General features: G+C 57.5%; 2 protein-coding genes across 7 annotated transcripts; one reads left to right on the top strand and one right to left on the bottom strand.

Annotated features, from left to right (window-relative positions):
• Positions 1–333: 333 nt before the first annotated feature.
• Positions 334–14,178, top strand: INPP5J (inositol polyphosphate-5-phosphatase J; the record flags this gene model as incomplete). Of its 6 annotated transcripts, none has more annotated exons than XM_080717468.1 (13): positions 334–571; positions 2,787–3,922; positions 4,248–4,361; positions 4,453–4,561; positions 5,226–5,342; positions 5,591–5,766; positions 6,093–6,204; positions 6,361–6,470; positions 6,581–6,764; positions 12,058–12,195; positions 12,359–12,436; positions 13,420–13,524; positions 13,672–14,178. In XM_080717468.1, 13 exons carry the CDS (start codon positions 467–469, stop codon positions 14,176–14,178), a joined length of 2,991 nt encoding a protein of 996 aa, XP_080573594.1. The 6 variants fall into 6 exon arrangements, with proteins under 6 accessions (XP_080573594.1, XP_080573595.1, XP_080573596.1 ...); XM_080717469.1 differs by having other exon boundaries at positions 361–571; positions 2,805–3,922; XM_080717470.1 differs by having other exon boundaries at positions 467–571; positions 2,787–2,848.
• A 1,392-nt stretch (positions 14,179–15,570) lies between these two features.
• On the bottom strand, positions 15,571–20,673 carry PLA2G3 (phospholipase A2 group III; the record flags this gene model as incomplete). The annotated part of the gene is made up of 8 exons (XM_080717565.1): positions 15,571–15,781; positions 16,598–16,714; positions 16,820–17,007; positions 17,111–17,147; positions 18,078–18,344; positions 18,639–18,773; positions 18,976–19,108; positions 20,157–20,673. The coding sequence occupies 8 exons, from the start codon at positions 20,671–20,673 to the stop codon at positions 15,571–15,573; spliced, it is 1,605 nt and encodes a 534-aa protein (XP_080573691.1).
• Between the last annotated feature and the right edge of the window lie 1,064 nt (positions 20,674–21,737).

Raw genomic sequence — 21,737 nt, 5'->3', positions numbered from 1 at the left:
AGGCCTGGAATTGGGGCAAGGGTGGGGGCCGAGATGAGGCCGGGCTGGCAGGGAGGCAGCAAGGCCAGAGGACCAGGGCAGGGCTCAGGTGTCTCTGAGGCCCTGGCAAGGTGCTGACCTCTGAACCACCTGTCTCTGTCTTCCCTGCAGGTGTGCTGGCCCTGGCCAGGTGCCCGGCAGGAGGGCAGAGGCACACAGAAGGTCCTCTCTAGGTTTCTGGTGGGGCCCTGGGCCAGCCTGCTGGGCACTCCCGGACCCCGCTCCCCGTGGCCCTTCTAAGTTCAGCAGCCAGCTTGAAGGGATCTCAGGGGGTAGCCACCTCCCTCGGGCCACCTCCAGGCTGGGAAGCGGGCTCCTGTGCCTTTAAATCCTCAGCAGGTTGAAACGGCTGATGACATCACTGGTTCCCGGGAGCAGAGGAGCTGGAGCCTGAGCCCGAGGGAGCCCGGGCTGCCGGGCTGCAGACATGGAGGGCCAGAGCAGCAGTGGCAGCAGGAGGCCGGCGACCCGGGCTGGCCTGGGCCCCTTACCTGTGCCCCATGGGGTTTCCCAAACTAGGGCACCCTCCAAGGTAAGACCCCCAAAACCTAGCCCCCATTCCTGATTCCTGGTCTCACACCCCCCACGCTGCAGAACCTTGGTGCCCCTGGCTAAGGGGCTGGCACTCTCTTGTGACCACCAAGAAGGGCCTAGCGAAGAGGTCCCAGGGGGCTGAGGAGCAGGGAGAGGGTGCCCTGCAAGGGATGGAGTGAGCCATCTGCAGGAGCCCCAGGAAGAGCCCTGGTCTGGGGGAGCCAGCTATTCTCCAGCTTTGCTGTGTGACCTTGGGCAAGTTGCTTGTCTTCTCTGAGCCAGTGCAAAACGAGGGGGCTTGCCTCTGAAGACTGGAGCTGTGACATCTGGGATGTCTAAGTTGCTAGCGCTGGAGGCGTGTGGCGGCTGGGGGGAGGGGGCGCACGGTAGGGCACTTGGAGCCGAGGAGGTTTGCCCAAGATGCAGCCTCAAAGAGCTGAGTTTGGGAAGGAAGGTGGAGGCAGAGTTTCAGGTTCTCTGACCCGGGAAGGGCATGGACCGAGGCAGCTGGCTCTCTGGAGGCAGGGATGGGGCCACCCTGGGGCCAGTGTAGACCTTCTTCTGTCCTCCTTGGCAAAGGACACTTTACCCTGTCTTCTGGACACAGGGGACATCATAAACAGAGACAGATGGGGAAGAGAGAACAGGTCCTGCGGCGCCCTGCCACTGTCCCCACCTGCCAGACAGAAAGGGGACGGCTGCCTGCCTGTCCTCGCAGGTGGGGAGGTGGGGGGTCGAGGGCACAACCTGGGTGTGAAGAAGCAGGACACGGATCAGGAATGAATCGCGCCTGGTGCGGATGGGCTCATTCTAGAGCAAACAGCGGGCTTCTAAACGCAGGGAGTATGAGACCAAGACTTCTAGACTATGGCGTGGTCAAGGCCCCTTCACCCAGCCCCTTTGTTCTACAGACGGGGAAACTGAGGCCCCAACACAGAGGGGCTCGCCTCAAGTCACAGAGAGCTGGGCGTCTCTATGAGGCTGGTCCCGTCCCTGCACAGAGCTTTGGGAATGGGTGAGGGCAGAGAGGGATTCGACCAAGGAGTCGGGGGTGTTGACGGGGGGACTCTGAGCACCACAGAGGGAAGGAAGCGTTTTGTTTTGTTTTTGTGGCACTGGGGACCGGAGCCAGGACATTCCACTTCCAAGATACACCCCCAGCCCTTTCTAGTTTTTATTTTGAAACGGGGTCTTGCCAGGTTACCAAGCACCTCCCTCTCTTGCTGAGGCTGTCCTCGAACCTGCGATGCTTCCGTCTCAGCCTCCTTGGTAAAGGACACTTTGCCAAGTAGTCAGGCAAGCAGGTATCCCCTTTATGTCTGGCAGGTGGGGACAGTGGCAGGGTAAGGTGTCCTTTGCCAAGGAGGTCAGAAAACCTGGGATTACAGGTGTGCACCACCATGCCTGGCTTGGGTTCAGACTTGTGTGTGTGTGTGTGTGTGTGTGTGTGTGTGTGTGTGTGTGTGGTACTGGGGTTCCTGGAAACCCTTCTACCTCCAGGCTACACTCCTCTATTTTTTATATTTTTATTTGGAAACAGGGTCTCTTAATCCAGCGCGGCTGGCTTCGAACCTGCATGATCCTCCTGTCTCCGCCTCCCAAGCGCGGGGATTACAAGCGTGCACCACCACGCCCGGCCTGGGTTCAGACTTTTAAACATATTTTCTAGATGGGAGGCTGAGACAGGAAGATCGTAGGTGAGAGGATAGCCGTAGCAACTTAGTGAACCCTGTTTCAAAATAAAAATAAATAAAAGGACTGGAGGTGTAGCTCAGAGGTAAAACACCCTGGGTTCAATTCCAGTACTGATAAATTTTAAAAAGGCTAGAGCAGTGTACCCAGTATGGGCAGACCTGGGTCTACTGAACTATAGACTGCAGTGAAGGTTGCCGGGGAAGGCTGTTCAGGGCAGGAATGGAGCAGGTGCTATCCAGGAAGACCAGGGAGACCTCTGATTCAGGTTCATGCTCTGCCTTATTGGAGTCAGGATCTCCATCCCTCCATCCGTTAAAGGAGTTCTAGACTTCAAGGAGGGGATGGGGCTCCATGTCCTGTCTCCCCCAAGAGGCCATCTGACAATGGATTGGGGGAGATAATAATAAGAGCTTCCTTGGGAAGACGCGCCTTTCTTGGCTAGCTGGAGTCAGCTGGGGTCTCTGTGAAAGCCGAGGCTCAGCTGGATCGCTCTGAATCACCCACTTGTCCTCTCCAAGGTGGACTCAGGTTTTCAGCTCCCAGCAAAGAAGAATGCAGCTTCAGTGCCCTCAGAACCAAGGTTGGCTCTGGCCCCTGTGGGGCCCCGAGCAGCCGTGTCACCTTCCACGGAGGGGCCAAGGCAGGCGCTGGCCTCTCCACGGCCTGTCCTGCCACCACTGTCTACCCCTGGAGAACAGAAAAGGGCTCCTGCCCACCGCAGCCCCCGCCCGGCTCCGACGACTGTGGGCCAGCTGGTGGTGTCTGCCTCTGCCGGACCGAAGCTCCTCCCAGCGACCTCAGGCTCAGGCCCAGCTCCAGCATCCCTGGGCCAGCTGGTGGTGTCTGCCTCCGCTGTGCCGAGGCCTCCCCGGGCCACCCTGGCTCCATCTTCTCGGGACCAGTTGTCACCCACTTCTGTGGGACCCAAGCCAGCACTGGCAGCCTCCGGCCTGAGCCTGGCACTGGCTTCTCAGGAGCAGCCCCTCCAGTCCCCCTCCAGCCCTTCACCAGTGCCCAGTCCAGTTCTGTCCCCCTCTCAGGAGCAGACCTTGGCTCCAGTATCCAAGGCAGTAGCCTCAGCTCCTATGGGATGGACACCAGCTAGACAGAGGGATGTCCCAGCCCCCAGACCTCTCCCTGCTTCCGAGGGGCACCTCCAGCCTCCAGCTCAGGCAGCTGGTCCTACAGGTACCCCATCCTTGATGCAGACCTCTCCAGACTCCCAGCTCCCCTCTTCCTTCCGAGCTCGACCTGAGGCCCCCCGTAACATCCCGGAGGATCCCATCCTGCCGCGGCCACCCCAGAACCTGCCTTTGGATATGGGCCAGAGTCCTCCAGAACCTGGTACCCGCTCCCCTGGACTTCTGTCCCCTACCTTCCGGCCAGGGAACTCCTTAGGCCAGACTGTGCCCCCACCTCTGCCCAAGCCCCCTCGATCCCCCAGCCGCTCCCCCAGCCGCTCTCCCTGCGCCACCCCGACCCCTGAGGTGGCAGTCCCCAGGCCTGGAGCCCAGGGTGCAGGGCCTGGCAGGTGCCCAAGCCCTAACCTTCTGGTTCAAGAAGCCCCAGCGCCAGTCAGTGTCTCTCCTACGTCCACCGTGCCATCCTCTTCTTGGTCAGCTCAGCCTACCTGCAAGAGTGACCCTGGATTCCGGTGAGGGGCCGCTCCCAAGAAAGGCTATTGGCTGGGAGCTCTGAGGCTAGACTGTCTTCCAGGGTGATGGTCTACTTTGACTCAGTTTACCTCCCTGAGGATGTGTCCTGGGGGGGGGGATTCTGGGCACACTCTGGGACTCCCAGAGACAGCAGGTCTTGCTAAGGGACCGCTCCTTCCTTAGTTTATATCCCCGGGGGGAATGCTGGGCCCATTGAGGGTTATTCTAAGCGCTTCCCCGGTCACACTTCCCCAGGGAGGGCCCAGTGGGAGGAGGGGAAGGTGGGAAGTGTGCCAGCACTAAACCCTCCTGTGCCCTACCCAGGATCACTGTGGTCACCTGGAACGTGGGCACCGCCATGCCCCCAGACGATGTCACATCCCTCCTCCACCTGGGCGGTGGCAATGACAGCGATGGCGCAGACATGATCGCTATAGGGTGAGGGGCCGGGTGCATGGGCCCCTCCTGACCTTCCCGGGGGCAGGGCTTTCTAGGACACCCCTCCGATCCCGCGACCACCCAACCCCAGGTTGCAGGAGGTGAACTCCATGATCAACAAGCGTCTAAAGGATGCTCTCTTCACGGACCAGTGGAGCGAGCTCTTCATGGACGCCCTGGGGCCCTTCAACTTTGTGCTGGTAATGCCCCCTCACCACCGCCATCTTTGCACCGGGTTCTGGGGCTCTGCCCCCTCTCTGTCCTGCCTCATGAGGGACTTCTGGGCAAATGTGGCCGGGTTCATGAAATAGGAGGCTGGCAGAGTGCAGACCTTGAGGACGGGTGTGGTGGCACCTGCCTGTAATCCCAGTACTTGGGAGGCTGAGAGCAGAGGAGCTCAGGTTTGAGGAGTCTCCGTAAGTAGCGAGACTCTCAACAACCTAGCGAATCCTTGTTTCAAAATAAAATAGGGGTCGGGTGTGGTGGCGCATGCTTGTAATCCCCGTGCTTGGGAGGCAGAGACAGGAGGGTCGGGTCGTGCAGGTTCGAAGCCAGCCTTGCTGGCTTAAGAGACCCTGTTTCCAAATAAAAGAATATAGGTCTGGAAGTGTAGCCTGGAGGTAGAAAGGTTTCCAGGAACCCCAGTACCACCAAATAATAATAATAGCAATTAATAATAATAATAATAATAATAATAATAATAATAAATAGGCTAGGGGTGTAGCTCAGAGGTAGAATGCCCCTGGTTTCAACCCCCAGGAACACACACACACACACACACACACACACACACACACACACACACGAAGGGGAAAGGCTGGCAGGAGGCCGTCCCCAGCCACTTGGCTCCCTCTTGGCCCTCAGGTCAGTACGGTGAGGATGCAGGGCGTCATCCTTCTGCTGTTCGCCAAGTACTACCACCTGCCCTTCCTGAGGGACGTGCAGACCGACTGTACACGCACGGGCCTGGGAGGCTACTGGGTGAGCCGGGAAGGCGGGGAGGCGCGGGAGGGATGGGCCAAGGGGACCCTCCACGACACGCGGAGGCCTCCCCCCACGCGGCGCCCCTCACCCTGCCCAGGGCTCTCCAAGCACCGCCCAACACCCTCCCAAAGTAGACCCGCCCCTATCCTCCCCCCACCGGGTCTGTCCCAGGACCCCGCCGAGCCCCCGCCCTCTCCTCTCCTTCCCCGCCCCGTCCCCTGGCCGACCCGCCACCTGCCTCTCAGGGCAACAAGGGCGGCGTGAGCGTGCGCTTGGCGGCCTTCGGGCACATGCTCTGCTTCCTGAACTGCCACCTGCCCGCTCACATGGACAAGGCGGAGCAGCGCAAGGACAACTTTCAAACCATCCTGAGCCTCCAGCAATTCCAGGGGCCCGGCGCGCACGGCATCCTGGATCACGAGTATGGACAGGGCGGGCCAGCGGAGCTTGGGCGGGGCTCTGAGGGTACCAGAATATCCACCTGCGGGGGGGTCCCACCGGGGTGCATGACCACCCATAGAGACGCGAAGGCAGGTGGCGGGCAGGTGGAGAGGGGCGGAGCTTGCAAGGTGGGACCTGGCCGAGGGGGAGGCCTGGCTGAGGCTCGCGCATCCCCTCCGCTCCTCCGCTGGCTGAAGATGCTGGTGCCACCCACCCACTGGCATCTCTAGAGGCCCCAGCGCTGTGGGGTTGGATGGGGGCCAGGATGGATCACCCCATGAGCCCCCTGACCCCAACCCGCCACAGCCTTGTGTTCTGGTTTGGGGACCTGAACTTCCGTATTGAGAGTTACGACCTGCACTTTGTCAAGTTCGCCATCGACAGCGACCAGCTCCATCAACTCTGGGAAAAGGACCAGGTGGGGAACCCTAGCCCCCAGCCCTAACCCCCCAAGTACATAGCGCATGTCGCACCTGGACTTTTTAGGCTGGCCCTGCTCTCCCCTGCCCCACCCCTTCTCCCCTGCTGGAAGGCTCAGGCTGATGTCCAGCCCGGCCCCTCTGGACCTCCACAGCTCAACATGGCCAAGAGCACCTGGCCCATTCTGAAGGGCTTCCAGGAGGGGCCCCTGAACTTCGCGCCCACCTTCAAGTTTGATGTGGGGACCAACAAATACGATACCAGGTGAGCGCTGGGGTGAGAGGAGCTGGCTGTCTGGGAGACCATGGGAAGGGGCAGGAGCCAGGTTGGGGTTAAGGCATAGCCCCTGGAACTCAGGCGGCCGCCCACCACAGCGCCAAGAAGCGCAAGCCAGCCTGGACCGACCGGATTCTGTGGAAGGTCAAGCCGCCGGGCGGGGGTCCCAGCCCCTCAGGACGGGAGAGCCACCGGCTCCAGGTGACCCAGCACAGCTACCGCAGCCACATGGAATACACAGTCAGTGACCACAAGCCTGTGGCTGCCCAGTTTGTCCTGCAGGTGAGTCCTCCCCTGTGATATACCGGGGCCCAGCCTGGCTTCCTTCTGCACCTGGCCTTAGCCGCCTTCATTTGTGGGGGTGGGTTATGATGTCCATCTTCGGACGAGGTGAGGCTCAGAGACGCAGATTGCTTGCCCAAGGTTGCACAGCTAGTGAGAAGAGTTAGGGTTTGAACCTAAAGTGTTCTGATTGTAGTGTGTGCCTTTTCCACTAAACCTAGACTGACTCCCTTCTTCCAAGAAAGGCTTAAGGCAACATATTAAAAGCTATATCTAAGCCGGGCGTGGTGGCGCACGCTTGTAATCCCAGCATTCGGGAGGCTGAGACCTGGAGGATCACAGTTTGCGAACAGCCTCAGCTACTTAGTGAGGCCCTCTGCAACTCAGTGAGACCCGGTTTCAAAATAAAGAATAAAAAATAGGGCAGGGGGTGTAGCTCGGAGGTCGAATGCCCCTGGGTTACATCCCCAGACCCGCAAAAAAAAAAAAAAAGCTATATCTACCACCTTGTACCCCATTAAGATATATGACTTCAGTGCACCAATATATATATATATATATATATATATATATATATATATTTTTTTTTTTTTTTTTTTTTTTTGGTGGTACTGGGGATGAAACCCTTCTACCTCCAGGCTACACTCCCAGACCTATTTCATATTTTATTTGGAAACAGGGTCTCTTAACCAAGCGGAGGCTGGCTTCAAACCTGCGCGATCCTCCTGTCTCCGCTTCCTCCTGTCTCCGCTTCCCAAGCATGGGGATTACAAGCGTGCGCTACCACGCCCGGGCTCAATAAATTTTTTTTAATGTAAAAAAAAAAAAGTTATATAACCCGAAACAGGGCATGGTGACATAGGCTTGTAATTCCAGTACTTGGGAGACTGAGACAGGAGGATCACAGGTTCAAGACCAGCCTTAGGAATTTAGTGAGGCTCTCAGCAACTTAGTGAGACCCTGTTTCCAAATAAAATATAATATAGGTCTGGGAGTATGGCCTGGAGGTAGAAAGTCCCTGGGTTCCACCTCCAGTAACCCCCCAACACACACACACACACACACACACACACACACACACACACACAGTTATATAATGCAAAACAGAGCATGGTGACATAAGCTTCTAATCCCAGTACTTGAGAGGCTGAGACAGGAGGATCATAGGTTTAAGACCAGCCTCAGCAACTTAGCAAGACCCTGCTTCAAAATAAAAAATAAAATCAGGCCAGGGGTGTAGCTTGGAGGTAGAATGCCCTTGAGTTCAATCCCCAGTACCACACACACACACAAATGTTATATATCTAGGTGCAGTGGTATATGCCTATGATCCCAGCTACGAGGAGGTTAAGGCCAGAGAATCACAAGTTCAAAGCCAGCCTGGGCAACCTAGCAAGGCTCTGTCACAAAATAAAACAAAAAGGATTGGGGAAGCCGGGCGTGGTGGCACATGCTTGTAATCCCAACATTCGGGAAGCTGAAACAGGAGGATTGCAATTCACGGCTAACCTCAGCCACTTATTGAGGCCCTTTGCAACTCAGTGAGACCTTCTTTCAAAAAATAAAGAATAGAGCTGGGCATGGTGGTGCACGCTTGTAATCCCAGTATTTGGGAGGCTGAGACAGGAAGATGGCAGTTCGCAGACAGCCTCAGCTACTTTGTAAGTGAGGCCCTTTGTAACTCTGTGAAACCCTATTTCAAAATAAAGAGTACAAACTAGGGTTGGAGGTGTAGCTCGTAGGTAGAATGCCCCTGGGTTCCATCCCCAGCACCACACACACACACACACAAAAAGGACTGGGGATATAGCTCAGTGGTAGGGCGTCCCTAGATTCACCTCCCAGTACCGAAAGAAGAAGGAGGAGGAGGAGGAGGAGGAGGAGGAGGAGGAGGAGGAGGAGGAGGAGGAGGAGGCAGACGGGGTCTACTTCAGTGGTAGAGCATGTGTGAGGCCTGAGTTTAATTCTTAGTATAGAAAGAAAGAAAGAAAGAAAGAAAGAAAGAAAGAAAGAAAGAAAGAAAGAAAGAAAGATTGTTTCTGTACTGAACATGTATAGACTTTTTCTTGTCTTTTTTGTTTGTGTGTGCGTGTATGTGTGCGCTGGGGATTCTACTTCCAGGCTATACCCCTAGCCCTGTTTTATTTTTTATTTGGAAACAAGGCCTCCCTAAGCAGCTGAGAGCCTCACTTAGTAGCTGAGGCTGGCTTCTAACCTGTGCGATCCTCATGTCTCAGCCTCCCAAGCGCTGCGGTTACAAGCGTGCGCCACCAAACCCAGCTTTTTTCTCGTAATTTTTCTTAATATAGTATAACAACTATTTACACAGCATCTGCATTGTGCTGGGGATTATAAGTAATCTAGAGATGATTTAAAATATACACGAGATTGCACAAGATTATCTGCATGTACTATATGTTATATGAGGGACTCAAACATCCTCAGATTTTGGTATCCACTAGAGGTCCTGGAACTACTTCCCTGCCGATCCCGAGGGATGACTGACTGTATTGCATTTAGGACTGAGGGTCCTGGTTACCAAAGTATGAAGGGAAAATCCAGTTGGGTGCGGCGGCATACACCTGTGATCTGACCGACTAGTGAGGCTGAGGCAGGAGGATCACAAGTCCAAGGCCAGTCTGAGCAATTTAGTAAGACACTGTCTCAAAATAAGGAAATAAATTTAAAGAAGGGTTGGGATGATATTCAACGGAAGAGCACCCCTGGGTCCAACCCTAAATACTTTTATTTATTTTTTTTTGCGGGTCTGAGGATGGAACCCCAGGGGCATTCGACCTCCGAGCTACACCCCCTGCCCTATATTTTATTCTTTATTTTGAAACTGGGTCTCATTGAGTTGCAGAGGGCCTCACTAAGTAGCTGAGGCTGTCCGCGAACCGCAATTCTCCAGTCTCAGCCTCCCGAATGCTGGGATTACAAGCGTGCGCCACCACGCCCAGCAATACTTTTTTTTTTTTTTAAAGGGGGGATGAACACCAGGCGTGGTGGTGCACACTTGTAATCCCAGCATTTGGGAGGCTGAGACTGGAGGATCGCGGTGTGTGGACAGCCTCAGCTACTTAGTGAGGCCCTTTGCAACCCAGTGAGACTCTGTTTCAAGAAAATAAAAAGACTGAAAAATAGGGCTGAGGGTGTAGCTTGGAGGTAGAATGCTCCTGGGTTCCATCCCCAGTACAAAAAAAAAAAAAAAAAATGTGGCGGGATGAGCCAGGCGTGGTGGCGCACGCTTGTAATCCCAGCATTCGGGAGCTGAGACAGGAGGATCACGGTTCGCGGACAGCCTCAGCTACTACTTAGTGAGGCCCTCTGCAACTCAGTGAGACCCTGTTTCAAAATAAAGAATAAAAAATAGGGCTGGGGGTGTAGCTTGGAGGTAGAATGCTCCTGGGTTCCATCCCAGACCCACAAAAAATAAAAATAAAAAGGGGGGATGTTCATGGTAGAATGTCAGAACTGGATGTGAATATCGATGTAGTCCAAGTCCCGGTGATTCTGTGGGGATACCTGAGGCTCCTGATGGGCAGGCATCTGTCCCAAGCCACAGAAAGGCTTGGAGGTAGAAGTAGAGCCGTGTAGATTCTACCTCTCCGACTCTGAAACCCAACTCGGGCTTCTCTCCCTTGATCTGATAAGAAGGGGCCCTGCAGGCTGGCTGCACAGAATGTCTTTCCTGGTAGCTATCGTGCAGTCAGTCGGTGGGCCTTAGGCTGACGTTAGCTGGGAATGGAGCTGTGCCTGTGCGTGGCCTCCGGTGGCCCTGGGCAGAGACCTTAGACATGAGGTTTTGCCCTCAACGGGGACCTCACCTTGAGAACCAGTTCTTTTGGAGAACTGGGACAGAACGCTTGCCTAGCAGGTACAGGGCCCTGAGTCTGACCCTCAGCACCACAAACACACAGAACAGTAACAACACAAGTCCTTTGGGCACCCTGCTCTGCTTTTACACTTTCTCCAGGACTCTGTCCTTCAAAATGGGCTGCCTGCCGAGTGCCTGCTACACGCTGGCCCTGTGTGGGTTCTTAGCATGTGTCTCCCTTTCAGTGCCCTGAGATATCTACATTCTCCCCATTTTACTGGTAAGAGAAACTGAGGCTCCGAGAACCTTAAGCCTCTTGCCCACAGCAATGCTGTCAGAATAGGGCCTATCAGGATTTTCATATATGTGGGGATGTACTAGTAACTGAAACCCGGGCACTTTACCAGTAAACTATACCCCCCAGCCCTTTTTCTTTTTCATTTTGAGATAGGGTCTCCCAAGCTTTTGAGGCCGGCCCTAAATTTGTGATCCTCCTGTCTCAGCCTCCCAAGTACTGGGATTACAGGTCTATGCCACCAAGGCTTGCTGAGCAGGGGCTTTGACCCTGCAAGGGCTTGGAGGCCATTTCCACCAGCCCTTCTGTTAGGAACCCAGGTGAATGTACTGGTTCCTTCTGGAACAGCTTGGCTCAGAGACAGAGGGAAGGAAACCTGAAACCAGATCAACAGGGAGCAGAGGCCTGAGGCTGGCACCACCTGAGCGCTTCCCGGGGGACACAGGTGGAGCTAAAGCCCTGGCTGCCGGCCACCCAGCACCACCCAGCCAGCCCCCCCACCCCCCGCCACCTGTGGGCAGGTCTGTGGATCCTGGGAGAAGGATACTCGTGGTTATCATGTGTCTTTCTGGGCACCCGCTCGTGGCCTCTTCTTGCCTGCTCCGGTGTATTCCGTAGAATACAGAATTATTGCATAGAGCACCCAGTGCACTTTAGGACTTTACCTGTCTCTGCTAAGACATAGGCAAGTCATTTACTGAGCACCTGCTGTCATACTGGGAGGTTTATGGGAAGCTTTGCAAAGGAAGAGTATCTCGCTAAATCTGCAGAACCGCCCCCAAGGCAAATAAGAGCCTCTAAGTTTACAGACAAGGGCCCTGGCATTCAGAGGGGCCAAGGGGCTCACCCACTGCGTCTCCCGCCAGCGGCACTGCCAGAGCCAGATATCATGTCTCCAATCCCAGTCCTTAGGAGTCTGAGACAGGAGGATTGCAGATTTGAGGCCAGTCTCAGCAACTTAGTGAGACCCCCAGCAATTTAGCCAGACACTGTCTCAAAATAAGAAAATAAAATAGGGCTGGAGGTGTAGCTCAGAAGTAGAATGCCCCCGGGTTCAATCCCCAGTACTAAAAATAAATAAATAAAAAAAATTGCACTGATCGCGGCCCAGGAGCCCCGGAGGAGTGGGGTGCTGGGGGGCCTCTCCTGATATTGCCCGCTGGCCCTGCTTTGCCGGGCAGTTTGCCTTCAGGGACGACATACCGCTGGTGCGGCTGGAGGTGACCGATGAGTGGGTGCGGCCAGAGCAGGCTGTGGTGAGGTATCGCGTGGAAACCGTGTTCCCCCGCAGCTCCTGGGACTGGATCGGCTTGTACCGGGTGAGAGGGCCAGGGAGGTCGGCTTCTTAGGGGAGGAAGGGGCCTGGAGGAGCCGCGGGGCACCCAGGGATGATCACGGGGGCTTGTTCAGCTTGATGCTACCACCCCCAGAGGCTGCTGGGATCAGGCAGCAAGGGGCACAATCCGATTCCTCTCGTCCCAGGTGGGTTTCCGCCACTGCAAGGACTACGTGGCTTATGTGTGGGCCAAGCATGAAGATGTCGATGGGAATACCTACCAGGTATTTAAAAGGGCTGGGGTTATGATGGAGTATGTGGAAGGCTGAGACTGGAAGATCACAGGTTCGAGGCCAGCCTCATCATTAGCAAGACCCTCAGTAAATGAGAGAGACCCTGTTTCAAAATTAAAAATGAGCTCGACGTGGTGGCGCACCCTTGTAATCCCCGCGCTTGGGAGACTGAGACAGGAGGATCGCGCAGGTTCAAAGCCAGCCTCAGCTACTTAGTGAGGCCCTCAGCAATTTAGTGAGACTCTGTTTCCAAACAAAATATAAAATAGGTCTAGGAGTATAGCCCGGAGGTAGAAAAGCCCCTGGGTTCCACCCCCCCAGTATTACCAAAAAATAATAATAATAAGGTTGGGGGTGTAGCTCAGAGGTTGAATGTTCTTTGGTTCAGTCCCCAGTACTGGGGGGAAAAAAATAGGACTGAGGTTCTAGCTCAGAGGTAGAATGCCTCTGGGTTCAATCCCCAGCATCCCCCAAAATAAATAAATAAACAAATAAATAATCAGGTGGGGGAGGGAGGAGTCAGGGAGGAGTCAGGTGTGGAGATACACGCCCATCATCCCAATACTTGGGAGGCTGAGACAGGAGGGTCCACAGGTTCATGGCCAGCCTCAGGTACTTAGCGAGGCTCACAGCCACTTAGTGAGACCTTGTTTCCAAGTAAAAATTTTAAATAGAGCTGGGGATGTAGCTTCAAGATAGAATGCCCCTGGGTTCAATCTCCGGTACCATGCGTGCATGCACACACTTACACACACTTACACACACACACACACACACACACACACACACACACACACACACAATCTTTTTAAGATAACAAGGCTCCCAGGTTCAATTCTCAATACCAAAAACTGGTGGGGGCTAAGTGGGGAGAAGCCTCCATTGCCCCAGGGACCCCAGGGATCAGCCTTGGGGTTCTAACGCTGCCCCCCGACTCTAATCCCAACTTGGACCTCTACTCCTGGGCCCACCAGGTAACTTTCAGTGAGGAATCTCTGCCCAAAGGCCACGGAGACTTCATCCTGGGCTATTACAGCCACAACCACAGTATTCTCATCGGTGTCACTGAGCCCTTCCAGGTAAGTAGGTCAGACTGCAGCATCAGAGGATGCCAGAAAGGCCCTGCTCGCACACCACGCCCTCTGCTTCGGGCTCCACCCTCCCCACCCTCTGCCACCTCCCCAGGGCCTCGGGAGGCCCCAGTGACCCACATCCCCCGCCCCTAGATCTCGCTGCCTGCCTCAGAGTCGTCCAGCAGCAGCACAGACAGCTCCGGCACCAGCTCAGAGGGCGAGGACGACAGCACCCTGGAGCTGCTCGCACCCAAGTCCCGCAGCCCCAGCCCCGGCAAGTCCAAGCGGCACCGGAGCCGCAGCCCGGGTCTGGCCCGCTTCCCTAGTCTCGCCCTCCGGCCATCATCCCGCGAGCGCCGCGGTGCCAGCCGGAGCCCCTCACCTCAGAGCCGCCGGCTGCCCCGGGGAACCCCGGATAGGGGTGATGCTGGAGGCAGCTGGGGCAGTAGCGAGGAGGGGACCCCCGGGCTGTCCAGCCCCTGGGCCTTCCCACCATCTGTGCCGCGAAGCCTGGGCCTACTGCCAGCCTTGCGCCTGGAGACCGCAGATCCCGGTGGCGGCGGCTCCTGGGGACCTGATCGGGAGGCCCCGGACCCTGACAGCCTATCTCCCAGTCCCCACGGCCGGCAGGGGCTGGAGGAAGGGGGCCTGGGGCCATGAACAGGGGGTGTGCAGATGGGCCCAGGCGGCCCCACTCTGCCTCCACCCCGCGCAAACCTACCTGCCTCTCCTGCTGCGGCTCCAGCTCTCAGTCCCTGCCACTGTCCTGGCCAGGGGTGGCCAACTGGGCTCCCCTCAGACTCAGTCCTAGCACCTCAACTGTGACAATCAGCAAAGCCCCGCCTGGGTTCCCATCTGGGGTGGTGGGGGTACTCCGGCAGATACCCCAGTCCCAGAGGGAGGTCTTCCATCAGGAATTAAAATCTCCAGCTTCACTCACGGTTCATTTCTAACTCGGGAGCAGGCTGGGGTTGGGGGTGGTCGGTCAGAAGCAAGGCCAAGAGGCGAGGGGTTGCCAAGGACCGACACTTACCAAGCACCAACTGTGTGGGGACATCCCACCCTCTCCTTTAATCTATGCTACAACCCTGTGGGCTCAGCAGCATCCTTAGACCCATTTCACAGGTGAAAAACTGAGGTCTCTAAGAGATTCAATCAGCCTCTCAAGACCAGAGCAGAGCTGGGGCTAGAGCTGAGTGGGAGAGAACTTGCCTAGCATGCAGGAGGCCCTGGCTTCCATCTCCAGGACAGCAGGAAGAAAAAAATATCAGACAAGGAAGCACAGTCTGGCTGTTAGAGGGAAGGAAAGTTTACTAGGAGTCGAGTGCTGTCTAGTGTTGTGTGTATGTGTATATGTCAGTTCATTTCATCCTCGGCAAGACTATGAGGTAGCTCGTGTTTACAATCTCCGTTTTCAGAGGAAGAAACCAAGGCAGAGTAAGGGGAGGGCGGTTCCCTGCCCAGGGACACCTGACAGCTTTCAGGCAGAAAGAATGGTCCAGGTCTGGGCTGAGAAGGTTGCAGCAGCTATTGAGAGAAGGGCCCCTGTGAGAGAAGAGGAGCTGAGGGGTCTCCCCCAGTGCCCCCCATCCTGGATCCAGAGGCAGGCACTCCGAGACACCCCTAATTCTTCATCTGCCACCGCAGGCCTCACAGCCGGGTGCTCGGGCTCCCCTAGGCAGATTCTTGAGACATACCAGTTTTGTAGCATGGCCCTACATGTACCTCCTCCTGGTACCCCCTGGGGTTGTCCCAATAAGTTTCTCCCCATTTCCACCTGCGTGAAGCTCACGGGCAAGGCCAAGGCCCCGGGCATCAGAGTGAGCCTCCCAAATTCCGCTTTCAGGCACAGAGGGGTCGGGTCACCAGCTCAAGGCCACCCAGTGCAGCCGGAGGCGGGGTCCAGCACTTGGGCCTTGATCCCTCTCCAGCCTCTTGGTGTCCATAGAGCCCCTGCCCTGCCATGATCTAGCCCATGAAGAGGCTGAGACGCCCAGGGCCTGGCAAAGCCGGAGACAAGGTCCAAGCTGGCGTCCTGAGGTGCTGAGGCCACTAGTCCTCCAACTTCTGCTGCCGGCCGAGCCTCCGGGCTGCCTGGGCTAGCTGCAGGCACTGGTTGTAGAATGAGAAGGCAGACCCTGGGGGTCCTGGGGGCCACGCCCGCCCCTCACTCGTGCCTTTATCCTGGGGTTGGAGGTGTCTCCCCTGAAGCCGCCGCAAGTGCCGAGCTGACACCTTCATGGCCCTGGGGTCTTCGGAACAGCTGTGGGACAGAAGAGGGAGCAGGCGGTCAGGGCTGGCAGAATCCCCTTCTGCAGAGTAGGCCCAGAGAGAAGCAGGGCTGGGGCTGGGGCCACAGCAAGACAGAGGGTGGGCTTATGCCTAGAAGGGGGCAGAATAGATATCCCAGATCCCAGAGGTCTGGGATCTACTAGCTGGCTGTGGCTACCTAAACCAGTCTGGGCCTCAGTTTCCTTATCTGTATAATGGGAATTCTAAGAGACTATCTTTTGAGAGTCAGAATCTAAGGAGGCTGTGGTTTAGCAGTACGAGTTACTTTTTTTTTTTTCTACTGGGGATTGAACCCAGGGGCATACCACCTCTGAGCCACACCCCCAGCAGCCCTTTTTATTTTTTATTTTGAAACAGGGTCTCATTAAGTTGCTGAAGGCCTTGCCAAGTTTCTAATGCTGGTCTCAAACCTGCGCTCCTCCTGTCTCAGCCTCCAGAGTACTAGAATTACAGGTGTGTGCCACCACGTCCAGCTACATGACACATTTTACTGTGAGCCCAGCAGGTCTATGTACATCCCATGAGCTATTTCCTTGGCTGCTACAACCATTTTACAGACATGGAAACCGAGGCTTGGGAAGATAAATCAACTTGTCACAGACACACAGGTGTTAAACAGCAGAGCTAAGAGGTACCCCAGTGGGCTGGCTAGATGTAAAGCTGGACTCGGGATCGCAGGGCATAGGGGGCCCCTAGTCCTCTCCCCACCCCCTTAGCCCAGGCACACAGTGGGGTACAGGTGACCCAGCCCTGGGGGAAAGCCCACCATCCCCCACCCCGCTCTTACCCCGTGTCCTTCGCACAGTCCAGTGGGGGGACCAGCTTGAAGCAGGTGGTGCCCAGCAGTTCCCAAAGCCTGCTGGCGCCTTCAGGCGGGCTGTGGAGCCTCAGGAAGCGTGCCAGACTGAGGGCGGAGGCAGGGTCAGGCCGAGGCAGGACCCCGCCGGCCAGGTGCCCCATCTCAGCACCTGGCCGCAGGCAGCCCACCCCCAGGGCCCCCAGGCCTCACCGGTAAGTGCAGTTACAATGGAAGAGGGGCCCCGGGGCGCTGTTGAGCAACTGGAACTTGGTCTCCTGGGGCCTAATCTGGTGCTCACACAGGTCCAAGTGGCGGAGGCTGCGGCAGGCCCTGCGGGCACCTGGGGGACAGGGGTGGGGTGAGAAGGGCCCAGTCCAGCAGGGAGGCCCCACCAGAGCCTGCCGCCACCCAGGAGAAAGGCCAGCACAGGGCCCAGGAGCAAACAGCCTCTGTCCTCCGGCCCTGTGCTCTCGGCGGGTTGCCCGTGTGGATGGACCTTACGCGGACACAGAAGCCCCACCAGCTGGACGCCGGGGTGCTGAGGGTGGGCAGAGGCTGCTAACAGGCTGGGAGAGGCAGGGGAGGAGAGTGTGCAAAGCGCAGGGGCGAGAGAGGGCAGCTGCACGGTTAGTTTTGCTGTTTCTGTGGTCCTGGGGATGGAACCCAAACACCCTACTGCTAAGCAACATGTAGCTCCTATAGGCTGCACTTGAACCCAGTGACTGTGTGCGTTGGTGTGTGTGTGTGTGTGTGTGTGTGTGTGTGTGTGTGTGTGCGTGCGTGCTATGGTTCAACCCAGAGGCATTCTACCTCTGAGCTACACTCCCAGCCCTACTTATTTGGAAACAGGGTCTTGCTAAATTGCCGAGGCTGGCTGTAAATATATGGTCCTCCTGTCTCAGCTTCCCAAGTACTGGGATTACAGGCGTGCATGACGCCCAGCCCGAATGAAATGTATGGAACTGGAGTTTTGACTGGGGGTGGAGGTCTCAGGGCCACCGGGCACTGGAACTTTCGTCAGCTGAGATGAGAAGGTGACGTGAAGCCCGGTTCGGTGGCACATATCTGTAATTCCAGCACGTAGGCAGATAAGACCGGAGGACTGCAGGTTCGAGGCCTGCCTCAGCGATTTAGAGAGACCCTCGGTAACCCTGTTTCAAAAGTTAAAAAAAGAAAAAGGGCTGCTGTGTCGCTCAGAGGTAGAATGCCACCAGGTTCAATCCTCATTACTAAAAAATAAAAAAGAAACCATGAGAGCAGGGGGGAGGAGCGCCACAGGTAGGAAGTGACCTGGTCAGGTTTGTAGATTATGAAAATTCCTCGCTGCAGGATGATTTGACGGGAAAGGCTGAGATACCTGGGAGACATTTGGAGCAGAAGGAGCTACGCATGCCCTCAGATGCACACAGAGGACACCCCCTCGTAGCAGGAACCCCCAGGCCAAGTTCTGAGCTTACCATGCAGATACCGGGGGGCCCCATTCTGGGCTGTGGGGACCACATTCGGCGTGGAGGGGGCCACAGGGGGCTGAGAGGCTGCGGCGCTGGCTGGCCTGGGGTGCCTGGTCTCTTTCTGCTGTGGCCGCCTCTTCCAAGGGCGCCGCTCTTCTTGTAGTTCGGTGGGGGCTGCGCTCTGGGAGCTGGGGGCCGGGGAGCTGGCTGGGGAGTTCCAGGAAGTGTTGTAGTGGGTCCTGGGCTGGAGTTGGGCGATGGGCACTGAGCCATATGTCCTACACCTGGAAGGTAGCAGTTGGTGACCGAGAATCCCTGCTCCCCAAGCATCCATGGTGCTTCCCAGAAGCCCCCCGAGGGTCACGCCCACAGAGTAAAAGTCTCTGCCCATCCCATCCCCACCCCACCCCACTAGGTTGCAATAGGCGCCCAGGAAGACTGCATCCTGGCCCCAGCCCTAAGAAGAGCCCAGCTGCTAAGACCTCACTCCCTGGAGGACAGACCCAGCCCTCCCTGTCAGGCTTGGAGCGCGGGGTCCCCTGATGCCTGGGGACGCAGCTCAGCTGGCAGCCACGTACCCTCCCCACCAGTACCACGCCACACAGGCCTCCTTCTCCTCCAACACAAAGCAGGGGATCTCCAGCACGTTGAAGAAGGCCACGCCCACGATGTCGGAGACCCAGTCCCGCTGGCTTCTCAGGCACTGCCGGAACCTGGCCCAGAGGCGGAGTTCAGGTCAGAGAGTCCTGGCCCCCCCGCCGCCCCCGCCAGCCAGCGATCCTCTCTCAGGCCTCGGGTTCCCCACCTGTGCCGTGGGGTCCCGGCTGGCTGATCTTTAGAGTTCCAGGTATACACCCAGGGATTGGTAACTCTGCCCCGTCCCTGGACCCCAGGCCCACCCTGCCTGCTGCCAACCTGGCATCACAGTCGCAGTGGGAGATGGTGTGGAAGCGGAAGTTCCGGATGCCATAGTTGTACTCTAAGGGAGAGATGTGCTGTGGGCAGCGGTCATGTTCCCGGCAGCAGAGATCCGGGCCCTGGAAGATCCCTGCGTGGAGGGAGGGGACACCAGCTCAGCAGGTCCTGGGCACCACCCACCAGCTAGAGACACCAGCCACTGACAGAGTCCTGGTTCTCACCCCAACCCCGCCTACACCCCCAGGTGGGCTCAGACCAGGAGAGCTCAGGGGTTCAAAGCTTACAGAGGACAGCAGGCTGCAGCCCCCCTTAGAAAAACCCTGGGGCCAAGCAGCTCACCTGTGAAAACATCTCCCTTGGGAGAACTGGGCCCCCAGGGTTCCAAGAGGACGCCCTAGTTGTGTGCGTAATGGAAGGGCACAGGCAGGTGCCGCCTATGTGTGGTACTGTGGTGGTGCTGGGCATTTGAGCTATACTCCCTTCCCTGTTTTGTTTCTATTTTGAAACAGGATCTTGCTGAGGCTGGTCTGAAACCTGGGAGCCTCCTGTCTCAGCCTCCCAAGTACTGGGATTATGGGTATTCACTACCTTGCCCAGCTAGGGTACAGCCTTTCCTACTGGGACACGGAGGCAACTGCCAGGATGCCAACCTGCCCCACTCGGGTGCCAAGTCCCCCGCCCCTGGCCCCTACCCACAGGCAGGCAGCAATCCACCATGATGCAGGCACCAGTGCCCTTTACTAAGCGTTTCCCCAGTGCCTGGCACCTCCCACGCCTGGCTCAGATGCCTGCAAGGGAAGAGCGAGGGGAGGGGACTTGCGCGCTGTGGCAGAATTAGAACCCAGAGCCCTGGGGCTCGGCACCCGCTCCACTAGAACCTCTTATTTTTATTTAATTTAATTATTTCTGTACTGGAGATTGAACGCAGCAGGGTTCTACCCCTGAGCTGAGGTCTGCCCCCTCCCTCAGATGGTGATTAATGAAGACTCCCAGGTCCCCACCCAGGACCTCATATAAGCGTCCCTTGAGGAAACTCACAGTCACTCCCGTTTTACAGATAAGTAAATTGAGGCTCAGAGTGTTTAAGTCACACCCCTAAGGACACACAGCCTGGGAGAGTGGGGCCCCAGCTGCACCCCGCGCCTCCCCCTCAGGCACCATTGCGCCCTGCGGCTCACCCAGCTCCGAGGAGTTCCCGGCCGAGTCCCCGACTCCACACCACAGCGTGCCGGGCACAGTCCAGCCTCTCTTGGCTCGCCGCAGGTGCTCTCTGCCGGGTGGTCGGCTCTGCCCTGCGGCTCGCTTCTGCCTGGCCCCCGCTGGACTCTCCTCGGTCCCTCGGCAGGTGTCCCACTGACTCTGGAGCGTGGCCAGTGCTCTCTGCAGCTCGGGCCCCAGGGTGTGGAGGAAGGCGCCCCGGGTGGCCTCGTGGGCACAGAGGACACGGAAGGCTGCCATGAGCCCAGGCTCATCAAGCCGGCGACACACCCGCAGCAGCCTGCGCGCATCCCAGCTGGCATGGAACAGGGCCAGTCCTTGGGCATCCTCGCCCAGGAAGCTCAGGGACCCCAGAGGGCTCCCGGGAAGGGACCTGGCCAAATGGCAGGAGGTGCTGTCCCAGTGGAGGGCAGTGGAGCCCCCTGGAGACACCCCCAGGAAGCCCAGCAACCCCAGCAACGCTGCCAGGACCCCCATGCTGCCCGAGTCCAGCCCGATCAGACAAAGCCCCCTGACGCCCGCCCTGGTGGCCCACGAGGCAGCCGCGGAGCGGAAGCAGCTCGGTGGCGAGTGGCAGGACCAATGAATGGAGCTGCGGGAGGAGGAGGAAGGAGGCTGGAGTATGGGGTGATCTTGGGCTTGTAACCGAATCCACCAGCCGGGCGGGCTGCTGATTGGCTGAGGACTGCACTTGCCGGCCTGGGCCTCCCTCACCCTGCCCCTCCCAGGCCGCCACTCACCTGCCACCAGCCCGCCTGGAGGGTCTGCAGGAGTCCAAGCCTAGGGCCACGAGGGCAGGGGGAGGTGGGGTTCTGAGCCTCCCTGGGAGGATACAGGGCTTGGGGCTTGGAGCCCCCAGAACCTGCCCTTGTCCCCTTACCCAGTGACAGCTGCCACACCCACCCCATCAGATTGGCAGGAGGCCATGGACCTGAGCCAGGGCCCTGCACAGTGGGTGAGGGCAGGGCTGGGCTCTGGGGCTACCACCCTGGGAGTTCCCACAGCTCCTGGGAAAGGAAGTGGCTGGCCTGGGGACAGGGATCTAAGAACCAGGATGCTCCCCCGATTCTGGTTCTTAGAAAGACACAGCATAGCCCTGAGATGGTGCCCAAGGTTCCCCACTTCTTGGGACTCCAAGCACAAGCCTGGCCTGAAGGGGGGGGGGGCATACTGCCCCAGCAAGCCTCAAAACCACACAGAGCAGGGCGAGGCTCTGATTCGAAGGGACTGTGCTCCCCAGAGGAGCAGAGAGTGGCCCAGGGGACCAGGTCTGTGGTCACGTCTATCCCTGGGCTGTAGCTATCTGGGGGACCAGGCAGGCATCGGAGGCTCGCCAGGAGACAGGGTCTCTCCCCTGGGAAGGGCTCACCCTGCACTTGTCCCTAGCTGTCATATCATTCAGTGAAGGTGGGTGTGGACGTCCGCAGCACAGATGCAGAAACGAGGCTTGGCAGGGGTGGGGAAGCCTCAGAGGACAGTCGGCCCAGCCGGAGGCTAGAGGCCGGGGTGCAGCTCCTGGGGCGTGGGCTGGCCAGCATCGT

This window comes from Muscardinus avellanarius (genome assembly GCF_963383645.1).
Source record: "Muscardinus avellanarius genome assembly, chromosome: 21".
Classification (NCBI taxonomy): Eukaryota; Metazoa; Chordata; class Mammalia; order Rodentia; family Gliridae; genus Muscardinus; species Muscardinus avellanarius.
This window is presented reverse-complemented; position numbering and strand designations above follow the sequence as displayed.